Here is a 22,494-nt window from a genome sequence, read left to right as displayed (position 1 = left end):
ATTTCAGTCTTACATGGAAGACCACTTGAGAAACAAAGGCCGCCTGCAAAGAGAATGGGAAGCATTATGTCGTTATGAGGCCGAACCCAGTGCTCGAGATGCTGCATTACAGCCTCAATGTGCTAATTTGAACAGACCTGGTGCACCCTTGCCCTATGACCATTCTCGTGTAGTCTTAAATCATTTGGCCAATGCTGAAGGTTTGGATTACATTAATGCTTCGACAATTGTAAGCTTCGATATAACATAATATTATTTTAAGATTTAATTAAAATGTTATACTTTTCCCTTTCAGACCGACCACGATCCCCGTGCCCCTGCTTACGTTGCCGCACAAGGACCCATTCCCTCTACACTGGCCCACTTCTGGCAAATGATTTGGGAACAGGGTGCCGTTGTCATTGTGGCCCTGTGTCGTTTGCAGGAGAATGGCGAAATTGCATGTGCCCGTTACTGGCCTGAAGAAGGTGCTGAGGTTTATCACATCTATGAGGTGGGTGGGGAATTTTTAAAATTTTAGTTGACAAATTTTAATGGTGGTATGTTTTTCATTTCAGGTCCACTTGGTTAGTGAACACATTTGGTGTGATGACTATCTGGTCCGTTCATTCTATCTGAAAAATCTGCGTACGAGTGAAACTCGCACAGTGACACAGTTCCATTTCCTATCATGGCCCCAGGGTGGCGTACCACCACAAGCTAAGGCGTTGCTGGATTTCAGAAGGTTTGTATGAATAACATGTGAAGTGAATAATGCTAAGTTCAATTAAGTGAAGAAGAAATTTATGAAAAATGAATTTGAGGTTGGGTGGATACTGAAGAGATCATTAAAAGTTCCTTACTATTCGAAGGAATATTGGAAACGATTTTTCAATGAAAATAAATGAGACAGTCTGTTCCCAGAAGTACTACGATATTCTCCGTCGACGCAGATCGGCTCTTAGATCTTTCGGAGAATTTTTCTCTCAAACACTCCAAGAGCTGCCTCATCTGCTTGAGCAAATACACATGCTTCAGATGCTTCATGAGGGATAGTATCAGCGTCTTGTAGAGTGTGAGTTGGCCAACACGATCCTTCTAAGAATTGCAAAACTGATGTAATAAATTTTGGCGAAGGCCAAGATACAGTCACTTCTGTTGGAAAATGAACCAAGGAACCTCAAAATACTTAAAATGGAATGATACTTTTGTAAAAAATATGGCCCTATATTATTGTGATGTACTGTAGCTACACGGAACCCGGATTTCAGAAATTATTTATATGGAGGCTTATATTAAAAACGTCTTATTTTAGACAAAAAAAATTCTATAGAAACGTTTAGGCCTCATGCTAATAGTTTATTGGGAGAAAAGATTGTTGAGGTCGGTCAGGGTCTCCACCATGAGGTGCGCATTAAAAATACCTAAAATCGGCCGTGGCTCTTATATGAGAGAATATGTGAAATCATGAACCCATGGATTATTATCCTCTTTGAAAATTATTGAAAAAGTTCTCTGAAGAAGTTGTTTGCTCAACATGCGTCCGAAACACCAAGTAGTCACCTCTGTTCGAAAATGTGCCAAGGACCCTCAAAATACTTAACATAGAATGACACCTTTACAGAAAATGTGGACCTATATATTCTGATAAAAATGTGTACCCACACGGAAACCGGAGTTCACAAATTACTTATATGAAGGATAGGTCAATACATGGAGTTATATTGAATATTTTCGGTATAGAAGTATTTCACCATATAAGAATCCGGAATATCAATTTACAGTCTTTTCGATTTAAAAATGCAATAGAATCTTTCAAAATACCGAAAATGTGGCAATAACATTGCATGGGGACTATACTGAAACGTGGACCTATGTTGGCAATTTTTTGCGAAGAAGTTTTCGTCTCAACAAGAACAAATAGTGCTAAAATATAGCACTTTTTGTTTGTACCATCAAAATACCTGTAATGGACTTGCCTCCATATAATGGACCTGCCTCCGCAATTCGCTCCAAATTAAATTTACAAATTTATAAAATATTCACCCTTTGTGGGGGAGATGTCAGGAGGATTGGACCAATAAGTCACATCTTCAGACTTGAACTAGGCTTGGTGATGTTAATAGGTTATGCAAGGTTTGGCTCCAATTGGACATTCCATTCGCCTAATATCCCATTTATAAATATTGAAAATTTTGACCATTTTTGGGGAAGGTACCAGAAGGTGGGGACAAATGGGTTCTATCTTCGGACTTGATGTAGGGTTGGTAAAGATAATAGGTTGCGCAAGGTTTGGTTCAAATCTGACATTCATTTCGCCTGATATTGCATTTATAAATATTGAAAATTTTGGCCATCTGTGGGGGAGGTACCAGAAGGAGTGGGTCAATGGGTCCCATTTTCGAACTTAATCTAGACTTCGTAAAGATAATGGATTGTGCAAAGTTTGGTTCAAATTGGACACTCCATTTGCCCCATATTGTATTTATAAATATGGAACATTATGACCATTTGTGGGGAGGTACCAGAAAAAGTAAACCAATGGGTGGCAACTTCGGACTTGATCTAGGGCTGGCAAAGATAAAAGGTTGTGCATAGTTTGGCTCCAATCGGATAGTACGTTCGCATTCATATTATACAATTAAATTTTACCACAATTTTGACCATTTTGTGGGGAAGGTACCAGAAGGAGTTGATCAATATTCCTCATCTTCGAACTTTAACTAAGCTTGGAAGAAATATTACGACGTGCAAAGTTTGGACGAAATCGGTTGCTCCCTTCGAGAGTTATGGTGCGAATCAGCCGGCCAGACAGACGCACGGACATTTGTAATTCGACTCCAAATTGTGTGAAACGGATTTGGTCCAAAGAAACATGGGGTCTAAAACCAATATTTCGATGAGGCACATTTATACCATATCAATGTGTATATAGCCTCGTTAGCCATAAGGCTGAGGGTATAAAAAGTGTCTGAAGTCCTTTCAGAATATGCATCAACATGGACCAATGTTCAACTTTTTCCGCAAAAAAATTCTTTACCCACAAAAAAATTTTATGGAGCGGAAGCTTCATATTGTGCCTATTTCCAAAATTTTGGCCGGAAGATTTGTCCAAATTATAACGTCTCTGAACCCCTTCAGAATATGGAACACTGAGAGCCCATTATATAGAAACTCTACCTAATCGTGGCCCATATTGGGGATGAAAGGGTATTAGTGTGTAGAAACGGTTACATTTAAGAATAGACTAATCAAACGTTAAAATAAATATCGATTTCTCATCTTTGAGGACCCCACCTAAAATCTTATGAGCAAAATTTTTGTTTGCGTGGATGAAAAATCTCATCTTTTAAAAGTTCTATTCGGTTTTAATAAATTAAGGACGAAAAGGACACATGGAGTTAAAAGGACGATTTTACTGAAGAAATTTAATATCAAACAATGCATTCAATAGCTACAAATCAAGATGTGAAGCTATCTCTTAATGTATTATATATCGCCATATCTCCGATTATGATTTTGTCGCACAGTGTAATACATGTAGTTCAGGATTTTCTGTTACCTACGAAAATTCGACATCACAGAATAGGTATTATTGATCAAAAGCACATAGAACCCTAACTATGTTCCGAAATCAAAGCTCAAGTACTGTCAGATGTTCTGCTATTTCAAAAAAGGTCCTTGAATTTCAACAAAAAGGTATATAAATAAACAGCCCAGTTTCGAAAAATTCAGGATGTAATTATCGGGAAAATACCTTAGAATATTTGTTCCCTATCGTCCTGTTGGATAAAATGAACATTGAAAAACATATTCGAATTACTTCAAACTAATATCTCTCCCCATATTTTACAGAAAAGTAAATAAATCCTATCGCGGACGTTCCTGCCCCATTGTGGTACATGGCAGTGGTGGTGCCGGTCGTACAGGAGCATACATTCTACTGGACTTGGTATTGGGACGAATGAATAAGGGCGCTCGAGAAATTGATATTGCGGCAACACTGGAACATTTGAGAGATCAACGGGCGGGTTTGGTGGCGACACGGCAACAATTTGAATTCGTACTGATGGCAGTGGCTGAAGAGGTGCATGCCATACTAAAGGCTCTACCGGCAAATCAATCAAATGAAAAGAAAGATGTGGAAACAACACGTGAGACTGGAGTACTGAAAGAGGAAGAGGAGACAACGACAACAGGAACAGGAGCAGCGGCGTCAACAACATCAACACCCACCAATAGCAAAGGCAAGGCATCAACGACTACGGCTACGGAGGATAAGGACAAAGATAAGGAAAAGGAAACGAAACAGCAGCAGCAACAGACACCGGCAAAGACGACAACGGCAAAATCGGCATCGCCGAAAGGCGATGCTAAAAAGAAATAAAAACGGGGTTTTTAAGTTCAGTTAAATTAATTTTTTGGTTCTACATTTTTTTATTGAAAAGGATGTGTTAGTCATGGAAGGTTCGAAAAAGGCTAATATGGTGTGCAAGATGATGGCTCAATTATTTTCCAAGATTTTTGTTTTAGATTTTGTCTTTAAGTTCCACTAACGTTTTCTGTTAATGTGTTAATACTAGCAATGCTGTGTCAATGTGTGTGCCCGATTTACTAAATTACCAGCCCTTAGCTAAATTTGGAGACATTTTTGATAGCTTGCTAGAGGATTAACCGCTAACAGAAAATGCCCTAAAGCTAAGCTTAAGTGTTGGTAGTAAATAAGTCTATATATAAACGTTTATATAAAACATACAACCAAAAACATAAATATATTTATATATGTAAGAAATGCTTAAAAGAAATAATATAAAATATATACAACAAAAAGAGAACACGTTAAAAAACCAATTATAAGTATGAAAGATGAAGAAGATGAAAACAAACAAAAAAACCATTAAATTATTATCATTATTATGTATTAATTTTATTCTCCATTCCAAAAACTAAAAAAACAAATAAATAAGTGTACTAAAAATGTATAGATGTCTATAACAATAATAACAACAACATAAAAGCATATTAATTATCAAAGAAGGTGTTTACTATTCTTATTGGCACCCGCGCTCTGCTTACGGGTTAAAAAACAAACAACAACAAAGATTGGCAAAAACAAATCAATACATAGAGATTGCAGATGAAGGCGTAATAAAACAACAACAACCACAAATAAAATACAAGAAATTGCTATTTTTCCTATTATTATTAACAACAATTATTATTATCGATGTGTTTGTTATTACAAAAAACAACAACAAATATATATCATTAACTAATATGTGTACCTTAATTAAAACAAAAATACAACTGAAATCATATATATGTAAAATTACAAAACAAGGGTGTATCACACACACATATATATACAAAAACTTATGAACATTTATATGCAAACCAAACCATAAATAAATTATTATTATTATTGTAAACCAAAAATATATATGAAAATATATAAAAAATAATAATAATATATCAATTAATAATGTATGACATATTAAAATGGATTGACCTGAAACTATTTCTATTTATAGATTTTTAACAATTTTTATTTGAAAAAATCCAATCCTTGATTGCCAAATTTCAAAGAAGTCAATCAGTTTTTAATAAAAACTCAAATTTGGGCAGCTAAAAAACTGTAAATTTGGCAATGAAGGTTTTGGAACGTTGAATATGTTGAAATACGAATATTTTTTTTTAATTCGCACAATTTTTATTTTAGTTTAGATGAAATTTGTTGGTATTTATAAATAAAAAATCACGGTGCTGTCATAGTGTACATTTGTGGCAAAATATATGTAAACTGAAAATGGAAATACCCCCTAAAAATCACGTTTTCAAAAAATTCTTCAGAAACCCAAAGTGAGGTCATGTTAAAAATTATATTTATTTTCAAGATTTTCTGATATAATTGGGTTGATTCAAATCCCGTCCTAACAAATGTTACTGTAGAAAAAAAAACTAAAAAAAATAATAGTGGCAAAGCATTCGCCTTCAACTTTTTATTTTAAGTCAAGATGAGATTATGTTAAACATTATATTTATTTTCAAGAATTTCTAATAGAAATAGGGTTATTTCAGAAGATGCCTTGTTGCCAAAAATACATGTTCCCCAACATCCGCAGATAACTTAGATTCCACAAGGGCTCATTTGGCTGGGGTAACCGGAGTAAAATTTCATTTTAGGATTATATAAAAGGGAATTATTAACCGAGAATCGGGGAGAGGTTTCAATGAGAAATTTTCTGGGCGGAAAATTCATTTGAGAATCTGTCAATACATTTGACCTGATCCTGTAAACAAGTTGGGCCTTGCTGAAGCCAATGAATGTGTGCCATAGAAGTCTTTTTGCCAAAAATACATTTTCCCTAACATCCGTAGATTACTTAGCTTCCAGAGTCGCTCATTCGGCTAGGTTTTACGGAGAACAACTTCATTTTAAGATTATTTAAAGGGGAAATATGACATTATCTTTATTATCATTGAGGAATTTTCCTGGCTAATTCGGTTTTTGGGGTGCCTTACTCCACGAGTTCCTTTGAGAACTTACCTGAAACCAGAATGGTCCTTGATGGAGTCAATGTGTTTCGTAGACGAAGCCTTGTTGCCAAAAGAACATGTTCATCAACAACCGCAGATAAATGAGTTTACAAGGTCGCTAATTTTCCTAGTATATCCGAAGAAAAATTTTCTTCTTCGGATTCTTTAAAGGGGAACCATGTCTCTATCGTCCTCATTGAGGAATTTCCCATGCAGATATGGTTTTTGGCTTACTTTAATCCACAAGTTCCTTTTGAGAACAATATGACTTCCTTGAAACCATGATGGGCCTTGCTGAAGTCAAAATGGACCATATGTGAAACCTTTTTGATTAAAGTAAATGTTCCACAACATCTACAGATAGGTTCTACGATGGCTCATTCCGCCGGGATAACCGGAGAAAAACCTCATTTTAGGATTATTCAAAGGTGAACCATGTCTTTATAGTCTTCATTGAGGAATTTTCCTGGCTAATTTAGTTTTTGGCGTGTTTTAATCCACAAAATACTTGGAGAACTCGTCCATACATTTCACCTGATCCTGAAACCAGTATGGGCCTTGCTGAAGTCAAAAACGGCCATTTCACAACATCTTCAGATAACTTAGCGTCCACTTGGGCACATTTCGCTGGAGCAATCGGAGGAAAAAATCTATTTTTTTAGAGGGGAATCCCAATTCAGGAATCTGCATTCCCCATTGCAAATATGCCGTCTTGAAGGCCGAGTTTTGGATCTCATTTTCTCGATCAACTCCATATAATGTGAGTATATTTTTCTGGCCTGCATTATCCTGCTGAAACAGTGCGTTCTTAGAAATCTTGCGGGATTTTGCATTTTGGTATTGTAGACTACGAAAACCCGATAGTTTTGAGGAGTAACAGCTAGGATAAAGTTTTTTTTAGCTTGCAGATCCTAACCAGAGGCTATCACTTCAATTTCTAATGAAATACAATGTTGTAACGTTATGACTCTTAAAGAGTTGTACAAATGAATAAAAAAAATACAAAATGTTGTTTTCCAAAAACTTGGACGAGAAGATTTACATCTCGAAAAATGCTGTAGGGAAATCAATCCGTTCCTATGGACATCGAAGTAGAGTTTCGTTATACTCTATCAATATTCATTTACATACTCAAAAAAATCTCCTACGCCTTCGTGGAAAGAATTTGAGAACCACCATTTACGATTAATGACACATAGGATTTAATCAGCCTAAGGAAATATGTATTCAGCTGCCACGCAGAAGTGTCGCATCCATAGACATTTTAGTTTTCTTCTGTAGTAGACATACATAAATGTAAAAGGTTCCAAAATTAGCAACCCCACAGTTAAGCAAGGCCGTTCAGAGGAAGTTTCGTTTCAAAAATGAGGAAAGTCGACAGAGGCAGTTTTGTTTCAAAAATGAAACTTCCTCTGAAGACCGGTCATTAAAGTAAAAAATGCGCAGAGTCTTAATTGAATTGAATTGAAAATATTTCAATACAAGAAATCCTCAACACCTCCGTATAGAAATGTGGCCATTTATTTATTTATATCTTGAAAAAAATCCACCTTCATAAAACCTGACTACTGAAATAGTCAGCACAAGGAACGTTTTAGGAATGTGTTGTGGAATTTTTATATAGAAATATTTTCTATGAAGACTGAAATGTCCTGAGAGGAGAAGGCTATACAATTCGTACTCATTAAAAATTTCGCTTATTGCAACAATTTTCACATAACCATAATGGGAAACTTTGTTCTCCCCAAAAATATTTTTGAAGACCGAAAAATTAATGTCTAATATGTATGAAAAACATTATCGGAAACCTTTTGTGAAGTTCCATCATCTTTGAGGGATTTCATTAACAAATTTATAATATCCTGAAAAAGGTGTTTTTCTGATTATTGATAATTCGGTGAAAATAAAAAAATTATTTATGAGGATGTTTGGAAAATATTATTCACATCCTGTAGACCGGCCTCAACAATCGACTTTGAAGTTATTTCTCTGAAGAATTTTCATTAAGACCCGATGAAAATAAATACCTAATTTTGACACAACTTTACTTTGAAGGTGATTTATATACAAAAAATAAACAAAATTATACAAACGATTCTAGATAAAGAAGTTTTCATTAAAAACGCACCGTGAAATAGTTCAATTCTTTTTATTTTATTTATTTATTTTTAGCCACCCACCCTGGTGGCCTATTCATATTTAGCTGTTTATTTATAAAAGGATGCTCAAATATTAAAAAAAAAATCATAAACCTATAATTTGCTTTAGTTTAAAATCGAATGCTTCTTACTTTAAAGTACAAACAATAAATCACAACAACAAAATACAGAAACCAAAACAATGATGGGATATCAGTAATGAAATTAAAAATAAAAAATAATAAAAAAAAATAAATAACAAAAAACCACACACACAATTTATATATAGTAAGCAAGAAAGTTAATAAATGAAAAAAAATATGAAATAAAAAATACCAACAACAAATTAAACTATATAAACTGAAAAACAAACGACAAGAAACATAAAAGTAGCTTTCATTCAAAATTTTTTGTTCTATTCTAGATTTAAAACAGAACACACACGAAACAAAACATTTCATTTTGGCATAGAAAAACAAAACACACATTACAACAACTACAACAGAAAAAAGCAAATAAAGTAAAATATTACAATAACTGTGGAGTTAAAAAAATATATTAAAAAATAAAACAATAACAACAAACAATAAAAACACACAAGAACAAATGGAAAGTGTAAATAACAATAACATGATGATTATGAAAAACAAAAAACAACAACAAAACACTTTGAAAACCAATTAAGCAGAAAATTGGGAAAAATGTTTTTGATTTAGATTGTAATCAAATCGAAAAACAAAATTAAATTATTAAACATTTAAAAAATCTGTAGTGTTATTGTAGCGAAACAAAGGCGTTATTCAATTTAAATGCAAATTATATAAATATTTATTATATTAGAAAAACAAAAAAACCCAATTCAATTCAAATATTAAAGAAAAACAAATAAATAAATAAATTAAAAACTTTTAAATGATGGTGTAAATTAAAAAAAATAAATAAATCAATAAAAATCCTCAATAAATGTAAAAAAGTTATTACAAAGAATTTAATAAAAAACATTAAAAATTCAATGTAACTGTACATCACAAACCCACAAACAACAAAAAATCAATCAAATCAAAAACCGTAATACTATCAATGTTTAAACCTCAATTTCAAAATAAAATCGATAACAAAAATATGAAAAATATTGTTTTGCAAATTTTTATTTAAAAAATACACAAAATGGTTTGAAAATCACAAATCCCCTACCAACACAAAAATTAAAAAAAAAATACTATTAAAACGCACAATATTGTAAAACTCAGCTTTGATATAAAAATTGTTATATTTTTTATAGACTAAAATCGTAACCAGTTTTTTAATATTTTTTTAATTATTTTTATTAGCTTCAATTTGTAATTTCAAGTAACAAATTGAAGCAAATAACACCAACTCATTTTATTTTTTTAACATAATTGACCAACTTGAGTACAAAATTATTCATTACCTATATAATTAATTAATAATATAATTAGTTTTTCGAATAATTTGATTTTTTGGAAAATTTTTTAATTTTTAATTAAAAAAAAAAATAATAGCCCTTTGTACATTTTGTTCAAATATCAAAAATATGTCCTTAGATTATTTGCCCATAAATGTGGAAAATTTCAGTTGCGATAGTCTTTTCTGAAATATTAAATTGTTATCTATATTCATTTAGATAATTTATAGCAGTTAATTTTCTTCGGTTTTTTTTTAATAATTTATGCACACATAGTTGTGTCATCAAATTAATTATTCAATCATTTGGATAATTTTCTGTCAGCATATTTTTTTCTTAAATTCGGATAATATTTTTAGATAATTTATCTATTTATCTGGATAATTTTTATTGAAATAATTTATTTTCAAATATGGAAAAAATGCTAATATATCTACAAAAACAATGGGTATAATAAAACTTTAACAACCGAAAATTGTATTTCAATATTCATAGGAAAATCAAATGAATTTATAGTTTTCAAATTGGCGCCCAACGTGGTTAACATTTTTAAAAGTTAGATTTTTGACACAAAAATCTTGGATGAAAGAAATTATTGCTTAAATAAATATCAATTAGTGACCAAATTCGGTGTAGCATAAAAACCTTACTTTGTTGGCGCCCAACGAGACAGGAAAATCAAATGAATGTATTGTTTTCAAATTGGCGCCCAACGTGAAACAAGATTTTAAAATCCTGATCCAAAAAAAAATCTTAGATGAAAGGAATTATTTTTTAACAAAATATCAAAAAGTGTCCAAAATTCGGTGTAGTATACAAAATTTACTTTGTTGGCGTCCAACGTAGCAATTATGACTTCTTGTCTTAGGTATAATGCAGGACGACTTTAAAGGACTCTTAAACAGAAACCCTATAATGGGATTCAGCTGGCCGTATAAAATCATATTCATAACGAAATCAAATGAATGTATAGTTTTCAAATTGGCGCCCAACGTGGAAGGAGATTTTGAACTCTAGATTTTGGATCTCAAAAAACAAAAATCTTAGATGAAAAGAGTTATTGTTTAACTAAATATCAAATAGTGCCCAAATTTCGGTGCAGAATACTTTATTTTGTTGGCGTGGCAATTAGGACTTTTGTCTTAGGTATCCTGCAGGTCGACATTAAACGACTCTAAAACAGAGACCATATAATGGGACCTTAGAATCACAAAAATGTATGGAAGCTAAATAAGTTTGAAAATACTACCAGCGTTCACAATCTTCAGCGAAACTGACATTGCTTCAAGTTATAACTATAATAATATAATTACTTATTATTATAAATATGTCTGCAATCATATATCAACATCATTCATTAATAAATCATTGTAAATATTTACATCGGACATATTTAAAATTAATAATAATTATTAAAAATTTTCTAAATTAATTTTGAATTTTGCCGACTGCTTTAGGCGTCTCTAAAATCTAACGTTAACGTGACTATATGTGACTGTTAACTAATCTGTGTAAAAAACCCATAGCCGACTGTTAAGGGGTACATAGACTATTGTCGACTGTTATGAGGTCTAAAGTGAGTTGGTAATTATTTTATTGACGACTGTTAAATAGGCTAATGTTAATATGTCACTGTTAAGAAGTCTGGCAAAGGATCCATAGACAAGATGGTGACTGTTAAATAGTCTATAACAGACTGTTAATGTTTATATAGGGGACTGTTAACTAGTCTTTTAAAAAGTCCATAGCCATCAGTTAAGGCGACTGTTACGGAGACTGTAGGGCACTATTAATGAGTATATAGACAATTATTATTATCGACTGTATAGGCGTCTGTTTAATAGTCTATAGGATACTGTTAACGATTCTATAGATGACTGTTAACTAGTCTGTTAAGAAGTCTATAGCCATCAGTTAAGAAGTCTGTAGACGAAAATTAAGGAGTCAATAGACGACTTTTACGCAGACTATGGGATAATGTTAATGAGTCTATAGGCGATTGTTATCGACTGTATAGGCAACTGTTGTCGACTGTATAGTCGTCTGTTTAATAGTCTATAGGATACTGTCAACGATTCCATAGGAGGAGTCCATAGCCATCTGTTAAAAATCTGTAGATAAATGTTATTTACAAGTCTATAGGCGACTGTTATCGACTCTACATGCAACTGAATACGTCTATAAATACTTCTGATAAGGAGTCTATGAAGAAGAATGTTAAGATGTTTATTGACGCCTGTTAAGTATTGTATAGGCGACTGTTAAGCAGTCTGCAGATGACCATAGTACTCAGTTCTACCGGTTACTGTTAAGCAGACTGACTGTTACGAAGACTATAGACAACTATTTAGAAGTCCATCAACGAATGGTGAGCAGCTTAAAAACGGATGTTGTGGGATCTCCACACGACTATTATTGAAACTATAGACATCTGTTATTAAATTCCATCAGCGAATGGTGAGCAGCTTAAAGACGGTTGTTATTGGATATCCACACGACTATTATTAAAACTATAGACGCCTCTTCTTAAGACTGTAGGTGAATTCTAACCAAACTGTTCAAATATAGTTTATAATGGCTTAGTTTAATCAATATAATTTAATATTTTTTATATAGATTATTGGCATTTTGACCTACTATGTGGTAACATCAACACCACAATGACAATAATGACGACTTGGCTAAAAAAATAAATAATAATCATCATCATATAATCCTTAAATAAATATTTAAGTAAATTGTGATGATTATTATTAAAACTAATATATTGAGGACAGTATAAACAAAAATGTTCTACAATTAATTGAAATATTTGGAACCCACGGGAGGATGGTTTCGGAACTAGTAGTTAATCAAAACTGGTGCAGAATTTTTGAACTTAGAGTTCCGTAGATGAAACAAGATGAACTCTAACATACTTGTTCGGACTATTTCCTCTCGTCGTCTGTATCCTGAATAAAATGTAATTAGAAATATTCTGTAGTATTTTCGTTTACAATGTTCTCAATAATAACTAACAAATGGTTTAAGTTCCTATTCGGACCGAGGGACAGAATGACTAACGAGACCAACATAATATTGGACTATAAAAAAACATATAATAAAATTTGGACTGAGGACAGTAGATTGCATCATAAATCAATAATGTTGTTTATATATTTTTTTAAATTCATAATTTAAATAATTATTTTATAAATTTAAACAAAAACAATTTTTTGTTTTTATTTGTCAACATAAATTTTCAAATTAGATCCTGGAAGGATTAGCACGGTTTTTTTAAGACATTTTTAAATAGACTTAGAAAATAGTTTTCGTTTTTGAATTTCTATTTTTCCATATATAGAAAATAGTTGCCATATTTAAAACAAATGTCCCAAATTGTCAATAGTCAATCAAGCAAGTATTTACATTTATAAAAGTGTATAATTAAATATGAAAACTAAGTATTCTATAAAAAAGTGTTTATAAATTTGCAAATAATTGAAATAAGCGCCAAATTAAGATTATTGGATTGGCTCAAATTCGATTTGTGTTCAAATTAAATAATCAACAGGAAAAATAAAAAATGCAGCAAATAGAAATTGGCGCCCAACGAGGATTATAGAAAATTCGATTTTTCTAGTAAATAATTTCTATGTTGGTTCCAAATTAAAAAATACCAAAAATATAAAAAAAAATCTAAAAATTTAAATTGGCGCCCTAATGTGTAGCTGGACAGTTTGTTTGATATATAAACTACAAATAAACCAAGTCAGTAATTAAAGAACACAAAATTAACAAAATTATATCTTTGCTGATGAATATGCGACAAAATCACAAATAAATTACAATAAAAATTTCAAATTTTGGCGCCCAAAATATAAGCCCAGACGTATGTTCCACAGGTAAATATTTTGATCTGTTGAAGTGTGATCAAATTAAGATATATATTAGAAGCTTAGTCCTTCAAATAGTCATTATTTTCATATTGGCGACCAACGTGTGTCACTTTTTATTTCAAGAATATAAGGTATCATCATTTAAAAAATGACTGTTTATTCCCCTACATATGAATTGAGGCTTATAATGATTGTTAAAATTCACTGTTTTCAAACTGGACTGCCCAACAAAATCACAAAAGAAATTGCAATAAAAAACAATATCTATTATATTCGAATTGGCGCCCAATATATGCACCGCAACACATATTCCACAGGCATATTTTTCGATCTGTTGAAGTTTCATCAAATCCCTTTTTGTAAGAAATATTGAAATCATGATATATACTAGATATAGATACTAATTATTTTTTAATTGGCGACCAACGTGTGTCACCTTTTTTATTTTAAGAATATAAAGTATTATCATTTAAAAGATGACATTCAGTCGAATGACTGATTATTCCTCTCCATATGAATTGAGACTTATAATGATTGTTAAAATTCACTGTTTTCAAATTGGCGCCAAATGTGCGGGTTTTTATGAAAATTCATTTTTTTGCATAAATAAAAAAAGCCACTCAACCAAATATTTAAAAGAAATTGTTTAAAACTATTAACTTTAAAATAAATAATTAAGTTTTCAAATTGACTTCCTATAATGAAAATATGTTAAAAAAATATATTTTTTTACAAATTTTTAGAAGTGTTTATTAAATTTCGGTTAATATTTTTTATTTTATAATATGTTGTTCATTCGTAAAGGTATGCACAGAATATACTTACATATGTGAATATATTTTAATTTTAAATATTTCCCTATTCAAATAGAGAAAAAATCGCATCTATTTAAATCCCCAAATTTAATTTCTTATTCCCATAACCCATGACATTAAATTGAGCTTAGAAAATTGTGATTTTCTGAAATTAATTTTTAAATAAAAATTTGCAAAAACAAAAAACATGAAATCATAACAATCTCAAGCAACCATAAAATATCAGAAAACCCAACCAAACAATATATATATAAATGTAAAAGGCTTTCAAACATTAGACATTTTTCAATAAACTAAAAATGTAAAACACAAGGCTTTAAATATAATAAACAACATGACATACGAAAACAGAAAATAAAAAAAAATGATTTTCTTTAATTTGTTTTTTGAGTTAGTTGTAAGAAAATATTTCCTAAAAATGATATATAAGAACGAAAAAAGTAAATACTGGCCGTTTCAGGAAAACAAATACAAAGAAAAGAAAACGCATACAATTTTTGCATAAAAATATTAAAAAATGTTAATAATGACATTCAGCATTATATTATGTGTTTTATAGTACATTAAAAATATATAAACAAAATTAATTATATAAAAAATTAAATTTTTGATGATAGGCTTTCATGCAGTTAATTTTGGTTTTTTTGTTAAAAAAATTAATATGTTATTCAAAAAATTATTATTATTATTAGAGATATTTTATGCAAATGAATATTAAATAAAAAAATATTAAAGTATACATAAAAAAACATGGATGAAACATGAAAATACTAAAAAATAGTACATGACAATTAAAACACAAATTATAACAATTAAAAAATAACTATTTTTTCTGAATTTAAACCAAAAAACAAGCGAACAATTAAATTAACCAAAGATTAACAAATAATTATAAAAAAACTTATTAAGAAAATAAAACATATATACATTTAAATCTCAATGTGTTGGAAGGAAAAGAATTTGATTTGCAAGGAAACAAAGAAAACCAAAACCAAACAAGGCGTTTGAAATCGTTGAAGACATTATTAAATAAAAATATTAAAAAAAAACAAATAAAATAAATAAATTAGTTTAAAAAAGAAATACATGCAACCATAAAACAATTATTAGTGAATTTCTCTTAAATAATAATTATATATGAAAAAAATGAAAATAATATAAAAAACGATTCGATACGATATGCATTTAAAGCAAAAGAAAAATAAATTAATAAAATAAAAATCTCCCTTTTGAAATGATCATATGAAACAGCACACTTTATACTTTAAACAAACAAAAAAATGGAATACAAGAACAAAAACAACAATTCTTAAAAATAAAAATAAAATACCAAAAATAAAACTATAAATGTATTATTCTCAATGTTTTATGAATGTATTTTGAAAAAGAAAAAAACAAAGACATTATGAGACATTAATTATTATCCAAGAAAGAAAACCAACGGAAAACCATTAACAATATATATTATCAATTATCTATATATATATATACATAAATATTAAAAACAAATATATATTATTATTTACAAAACATGATGTGTAATATGCAGAAATGAAGGAATGAATGAATTATAACTGGATGGTCATCGCGGGTCTACAGCAGGCCGGGACCATCACAAAAAACCCAAAAAAAAAACAAACAATTAAAGAAAACCATAAATACAACAACAATTATTCATATACCCCCCTCCTCCTACAAAAAAAATCAAAGATCTATATACATATTATATACATCTCTATATATATACAAAAAAATAAAAAATCACTATATGAAAAATACACATTAGAGTCGATTCATTTCTAAGCACAGATCAGAATCACCACAACAACAACAACAAAAATAAAAAACAACAACTAACAGCATTAAGCGAGAAGAAGAAGACGAAGAAGTGCAGTATTTGTTAAGTTATTATCAAAAGTGTAAAATAAAATCACAAAAACAACAACAGCATGTTAAGTGCGAAAAGAAGAAGAAGAAAATAAATTATAGCGAACGACTATCAGATATTCGCTTTTTTCCTCTGTGAAAATAAGACAACTTTTTTTGATTTGAAAAAAAAAATAAAGAACTCAAGAAAAAAACAACAAAAATAGAATGAAGAAAGACAACAACAAGAAGAGAAAGTAAAATGAAATGGATTTATTTTTTAAAGAAAAATCGGCACTAGAAATGGGAGGATTTAAAAAAATAAAGAGCAAAAATTTAAACGATATTTAAAGGATATATTTAAGTAAAAAAAATTGTTATTGGAGAAGTGTGAGTATTGAAGGAATCTCAAAAGCATGGTTTTTAAAATTGTTAGAATTATGCAATATTTAAAGGACTATAAGATTCGTGGATTTTTAAAGGACTATTGAAAGTGACCTTTTTAGGAACTATTAGAAGCCTGAATTTATTAAAGGGCTATTAGAAGCATTGTATTTTAAGGGGACCCCCCCATTCTCGGGGTCAAAAATTTAATTCGAATCTACACTAATTCAAGAATGTCCCTACAAAATTTCAAGTGAAAATCTCAAGAACTCTTGAAGTTATAGCCGATTTATCGTGTCAGTATCAAGTGAAGGCTAAAGGGCTTCTCAAACTTTTTTCTCTTTTTTTTTCTTTTCCGTTTTTCTCTTTTGCGAATGGCGGGCACGATAACCCAAAAACTAATAACCCAAACGATTTCAAATTTTTACACGTTTCTCTATGAGTGTATAGCTATCGTATGAACTAGGATAAAGCCAATCGGTGAAGATCTTCCTTATTTTTTGGTTTTTGGTAAAAAAATCGGCGATTTTCCAAAAATATTTTTTTAAAGGTCCGTCATTTTGATAATTTTAGAGCGAAGTAAATAATCCTAGTTCATACGAGAGCCAAACATGTACGCTTTCTAACACCGTTGGAATTTTGTGTTGCATTCCTATGTTCCAGTGAGGAGTTATCAAGCCCGCCATCAAAAATAAGGACTTCTCTTTAATTACAAAAAATCAACAACAAACAATTTTTGTAAATTATTTTTCTTCTCTTTTAAATCTTTAAATATATATGTGCAAAGTTACAAAGCATTGGTATTGATTTACCAGCCCATTGAAAATCTTGAAAAATTAAAATAGAGAATGGTTTTTTGAGAAGTGTGAGTTTTGAATGAATCTCAAAAGTTAAAATTGTTAGAATTATGTAATTTTTAAAGGACTATTAGAAGCCTTGGTGTTTTAAGGGACTATTAAATACGTGAATCTCTTATAAAAGCTTGGTTTTTAAGGACTGTTAGGATCTTTAAAGGACTGTTAGAAGACTGGTTTTTGAACGATTATTAGATGCACGGATTTTTAAAGGTCTATAAAAAGGGTGTGTGTGTCTTTTTTTTTTCTGTGTTTTTTTTTTTTTTTTTTTTTTTTGAAGAGCAACAATAATTGTGGATATATTAAAGGACGTGGGTATTTTAAAGAACTATTAGTGTGTAACTATTAATGGACTATTAGATGCGTGGGCTTATGAAGGATAATATATTGGCCTGTTGAAGATGATATCTTTATTATAAGTCACAATTTTTTTTTTTTTTCAAATATATAATATATGATTAAACTCAGTGATTAATAAAAGATTACATTATTATTTTCCACTATATGAATTTACGCTTATAAAAATTGTTGAAATTCACCTTTTTTTAAATTGGCGCCCAACGTGCGGCACCGGTTTCATCTTGTGAAAATGGCAATTTTTGTTTTAAATAGCGACATGAAAACGGGTTTAAAGAACTCTTAACAACATGGCTTTTTAAAACTTTTAGAATCGAAAAATTTTTAAAGGATTATTTGAAGCATGGATTCATAAAAGGACTATTACAAGCATGGATTCTTAAAAGCACTATTACAAGCGTGGATTTTTGAAAAGACTATTAGAAGCATGGATATTTTAAAGGACTATTAGAAGCATGGTTTTTAAAAGGTCTATTCGATTCGAAGAAACTAGAACTAGGCTACAGCAACAAATTATATGTTAAAGAAAGTTTGGATTTTTAATCACATTTTTGGAGGACGATCTGAACATGGATTTTCAATCATATTTTTGAAGGATATATTTTACAAATAAAAGTTTAATTTTTTTAACAAGGAGTGTGAATATTTAATCAAAGACTAACTAAGTGAGGTGTGAATAGTCTGCCAGACTACAATCCGATTGCTCCCGGGTTCAAATGCCAGTGGAGGAGGAAATAATATTTTAAAGTGGGTTTCGAATATTGGAAAAAAATCTCCTTCCAGATAACCAAAATCACCACCAACAGCAACACTTGTAGATAATACAAAATAGACAGAAGATTGCGCCATTTAAAAGAAAACGGCAACACTCAATAATTCATTCTCGACATCACTTCGCATCGACATCGTCATCACTTCGACACTGATTTGGTATTCTGTAACACTCATGCGACGATGTCGACCATTTATCGATAATATCAGTAAAACAAAAAAAACATCCCTAAAATTATGGTCAGCTGTTTATTTGCTTTGATATTTTTGCGTAAAAATGTGTTTGTATCCTTCACCTCACTGTGGAACATCCAAAGGAAACGAGATAGGCCCATAGTTATTTTTTAGTATATACATAGAATTACTTTTTGAGTTTATTTATGCATGTCCCTTCGTCCATTTATTATTTTGAATAAGACACATGTCACCTTTATTATCCAAACGGGATGAAATTTGGAAAATTCTATCCAATTGGGATGAAACTTTATTTGGCACATAAACGAGTCCTATTGATATTGGTCAAAATCGGTTCAGATTTATATATAGATCCCATATATTTTTTTATTTATATTTTTTTTGCATTACGTATTGAATAGATTCTAGAATGATGTAGCCTGTTCTTGTCCGGTCGTGTTCTTTTTATTTTCTTAAAAAAAAATGTTCCAACAATTGAGTCGTCAACTAAAACAATGACGAAGAAATCTTCGACATCGTCGTCGTCACACATTGTTACGGAATACCAAAAATGTTTCAATAGTTATCGATAAATGTCGACAACGACATATGGAATAACAATTTGCAAAAGACGACTCTCTTCGACGTCGTTTTGTGCCGACGACGACATACGGAATAGGGGTGATTGTTTCAAGTAAACGATAGATGGCATCAAGCCTACCTACTAGAGCTGGTTTACACAAAACAAATCGTATGGCAATAGTTTGAAACAGTCCGATATTCAGCGGAGGAGAAAAAATTATTTCAAAATAGTTTTCAAATATGTTGAAATGTATCCAAAGCCACCTGACAATCTAATAACAATTCTCCGTTATCGACATCAACCCATGAACGAAAGACAAAAAAGGAATGACAGGAGATAGTGACGCCTAGAGGAAACTGGAACCCTAACCAATGCACAAAATTCAATCGGATGTTGTTTCTAGGCAATAATAGATGGCAGCCGACCCCATCACCTAGTACAAGGTACAGCAGAATAATCATCTACTTAGCCGGAATAAAAACAACGAAAAGATTAACGAAACTAACACCAGGACTAATGGAGTCAAATGGCGATACCATTTGTAACGGAAGACATATATTTGTTATAAACTATTTCCTCATAAAAAATCATTGCGTGTGTGGTTTATAAAATAACCTATTTTTCAACTTCATATAAAGTGATTACTCCATTTTCCAAATAGTCAATTTCAGTTGCACATGTTTTGACCATCACTGTATATATTAAGAAAAATCAAAACTCGGATTAAATAAAATTATTTTTTCAATGAAAATCCATGGGTGATTTTTTTTTTCAAGGAATGCGATATGAAGAATATTTTCCCAGGAACATCGAAAGCTTGGTTTTCTTCAATATTTTTGTAAGTATAATAAAAATATGGATTTTGTGTATAATATTTGTTTGAAAGAGGCTGCATGTTTTTGAAGTTTTTTTTATACATTTTACTTTTAAGGCTCCGATCCGGGAGTGTATGAAGATAATTTTGTGGTGGACCCAGATTTTAAATAATATTTTGGAGAAGCTGTAATTCCATATAATATTTTGGTGGTCCTAGGAGAGGTCAACATGTATGTACTTGTATTTTTTATGAAGACTTTACTGTATATCCAGCATGTAAGGATGTAGTGATGTCAAAGTTTGTTCAATTTTGTTTCGGAAATAGTTCTATAGGCAAGGAAAAATAATGTGGGGATTCTCGTTCTTTGAATTATGGCTCATATTTTCGTTTCAGCTTGCTTATTCGTGAGGAAGAAAAAATGCTACAGGTGAGTATAAATATAGGAAAATAATTTTGAACCCTTGCTTATTTTGTTTGAATGTGGACAACAACAAAAACAAACTTTCCCTGTTATGACTTCCGATCTTTTGTTCTTTTTTCATGCAAACAGTTTCAAATTACTTTCATAGCAACAATATACATTTCTACTAGAATGTACATCTGAATAAAGAGATCATCATTAACATGTTTTGTGCTGCAGCTGTCACAACTATTCAGCGCCCATATCTTTTGTTTCCCTAATTTCAGACAATGGAAATACATTCACCCCAATGAGTTGATTTCTAATATATTTTGAAACAATAATAAAAATAATGAACAATTCTCCCCTCATCTAATGTATGATTTTATACAGAGCAATATTGTGGAGAAACTTTTGTTGAATTTCTGTGGTCCTGGTAGAAAAGGCGGCAAATTGTCTTTGAAAATTTGCGACATAACATTGCGACATAGAAATGTCATGGGAGGAGAGGGGAAGAGTTGAAACAACGGCCATAATTGAAGTGATGAACCCCTTTTTGAACGCATTTTTTCACACTTCCTCAAGGGGGTGTTGTTGTGTGCTAAATTGGTTCAATTGTATGTAAATGGCGAATCTATGATGGTTCATTATTCGATGGGGTTGAAAACGGGAACAAATGTTAAATGAAGCTAGGATTGGCATAGAATGCCAAACAAAGATTGCAGGGAAGAATGATTCATAGAAGGTGGAAGGTACTTTGTTTTCTGGTAAGTATTGGAAAAGAGGCCAGGAATGTAAGTATACGATGTCTTGGAGGTCTAATATCTATAAATGTCATATAGAAAAATATTAAAGGTTTCAAAGAACCTATTAAGAGTTTTAAAGATCTAAAGAAGGCGTGTAGTAAACCTTCTACCTATAGAAGATTCTCTTTTTTCATATTTTTTCAATATAACTCCAGACCTTTATGGAATCTTCTTTTTAGAGAAGATCTGTATGAGGTATTCTGCCTATAGAATAGCTGAAGGATATGTTATGAATATAGGACAATTCGGGCTTCTTAAGGACAACCAGACAATAATCGTGGATTTTGTAAACTATTTTAAGAACTATAAAAACTATAAGCGTAGATTAAAAAAATATATTTATCAATGAATGGTCAAGGACAATAGTGCTATAGACGTGGAAGGACACATATTAAGGACACTTAGACCTTTAAGAGTGGCATAAAAAAATTTTAAGGACTATAAGACCTATAAGTGTAGATTAAATAATTAATAATAAACCTATAAGCGTGGACTTTCAGACTTATGAGTGTGGGTTAAAAAAATTCTCAAGGACTACAAGACCTAACAATTATTTTAAAAGACCTATAAGTGTGGATTTAAAAAAAAATATAGTTTTTATGCTCCGATAAGCGTGGATTTTTAAAATATAAATTTCAAAGACATATAAGCGTAGATTTAAAAAAAATCAAGTAGCTCTAAGAGTGGATTTAAACAACAATGGACGTCT

The 22,494-nt window shown here is 30.9% G+C and overlaps 1 protein-coding gene across 1 annotated transcript in view; it reads left to right on the top strand.

Annotated features, from left to right (window-relative positions):
* The window catches only part of LOC133330611 (receptor-type tyrosine-protein phosphatase N2), a gene marked incomplete at its 5' end in the record, with an annotated part of 86,636 nt that extends 82,270 nt beyond the window's left edge, over positions 1-4,366 (top strand). Inside the window, 4 exons of the mRNA XM_061539052.1 lie at positions 8-229; positions 296-493; positions 558-724; positions 3,835-4,366. Coding sequence (XP_061395036.1) covers positions 8-229; positions 296-493; positions 558-724; positions 3,835-4,366 — 1,119 coding nt within the window. The remainder of the gene's footprint in view (positions 1-7; positions 230-295; positions 494-557; positions 725-3,834) is intronic.
* Between the last annotated feature and the right edge of the window lie 18,128 nt (positions 4,367-22,494).

The sequence above is a fragment of the Musca vetustissima genome, unplaced genomic scaffold, assembly GCF_032173495.1.
Source record: "Musca vetustissima isolate MV318-11 ecotype Yass unplaced genomic scaffold, APGP_CSIRO_Mvet_v1 utg29509, whole genome shotgun sequence".
NCBI lineage: Eukaryota > Metazoa > Arthropoda > Insecta > Diptera > Muscidae > Musca > Musca vetustissima.
This window is presented reverse-complemented; position numbering and strand designations above follow the sequence as displayed.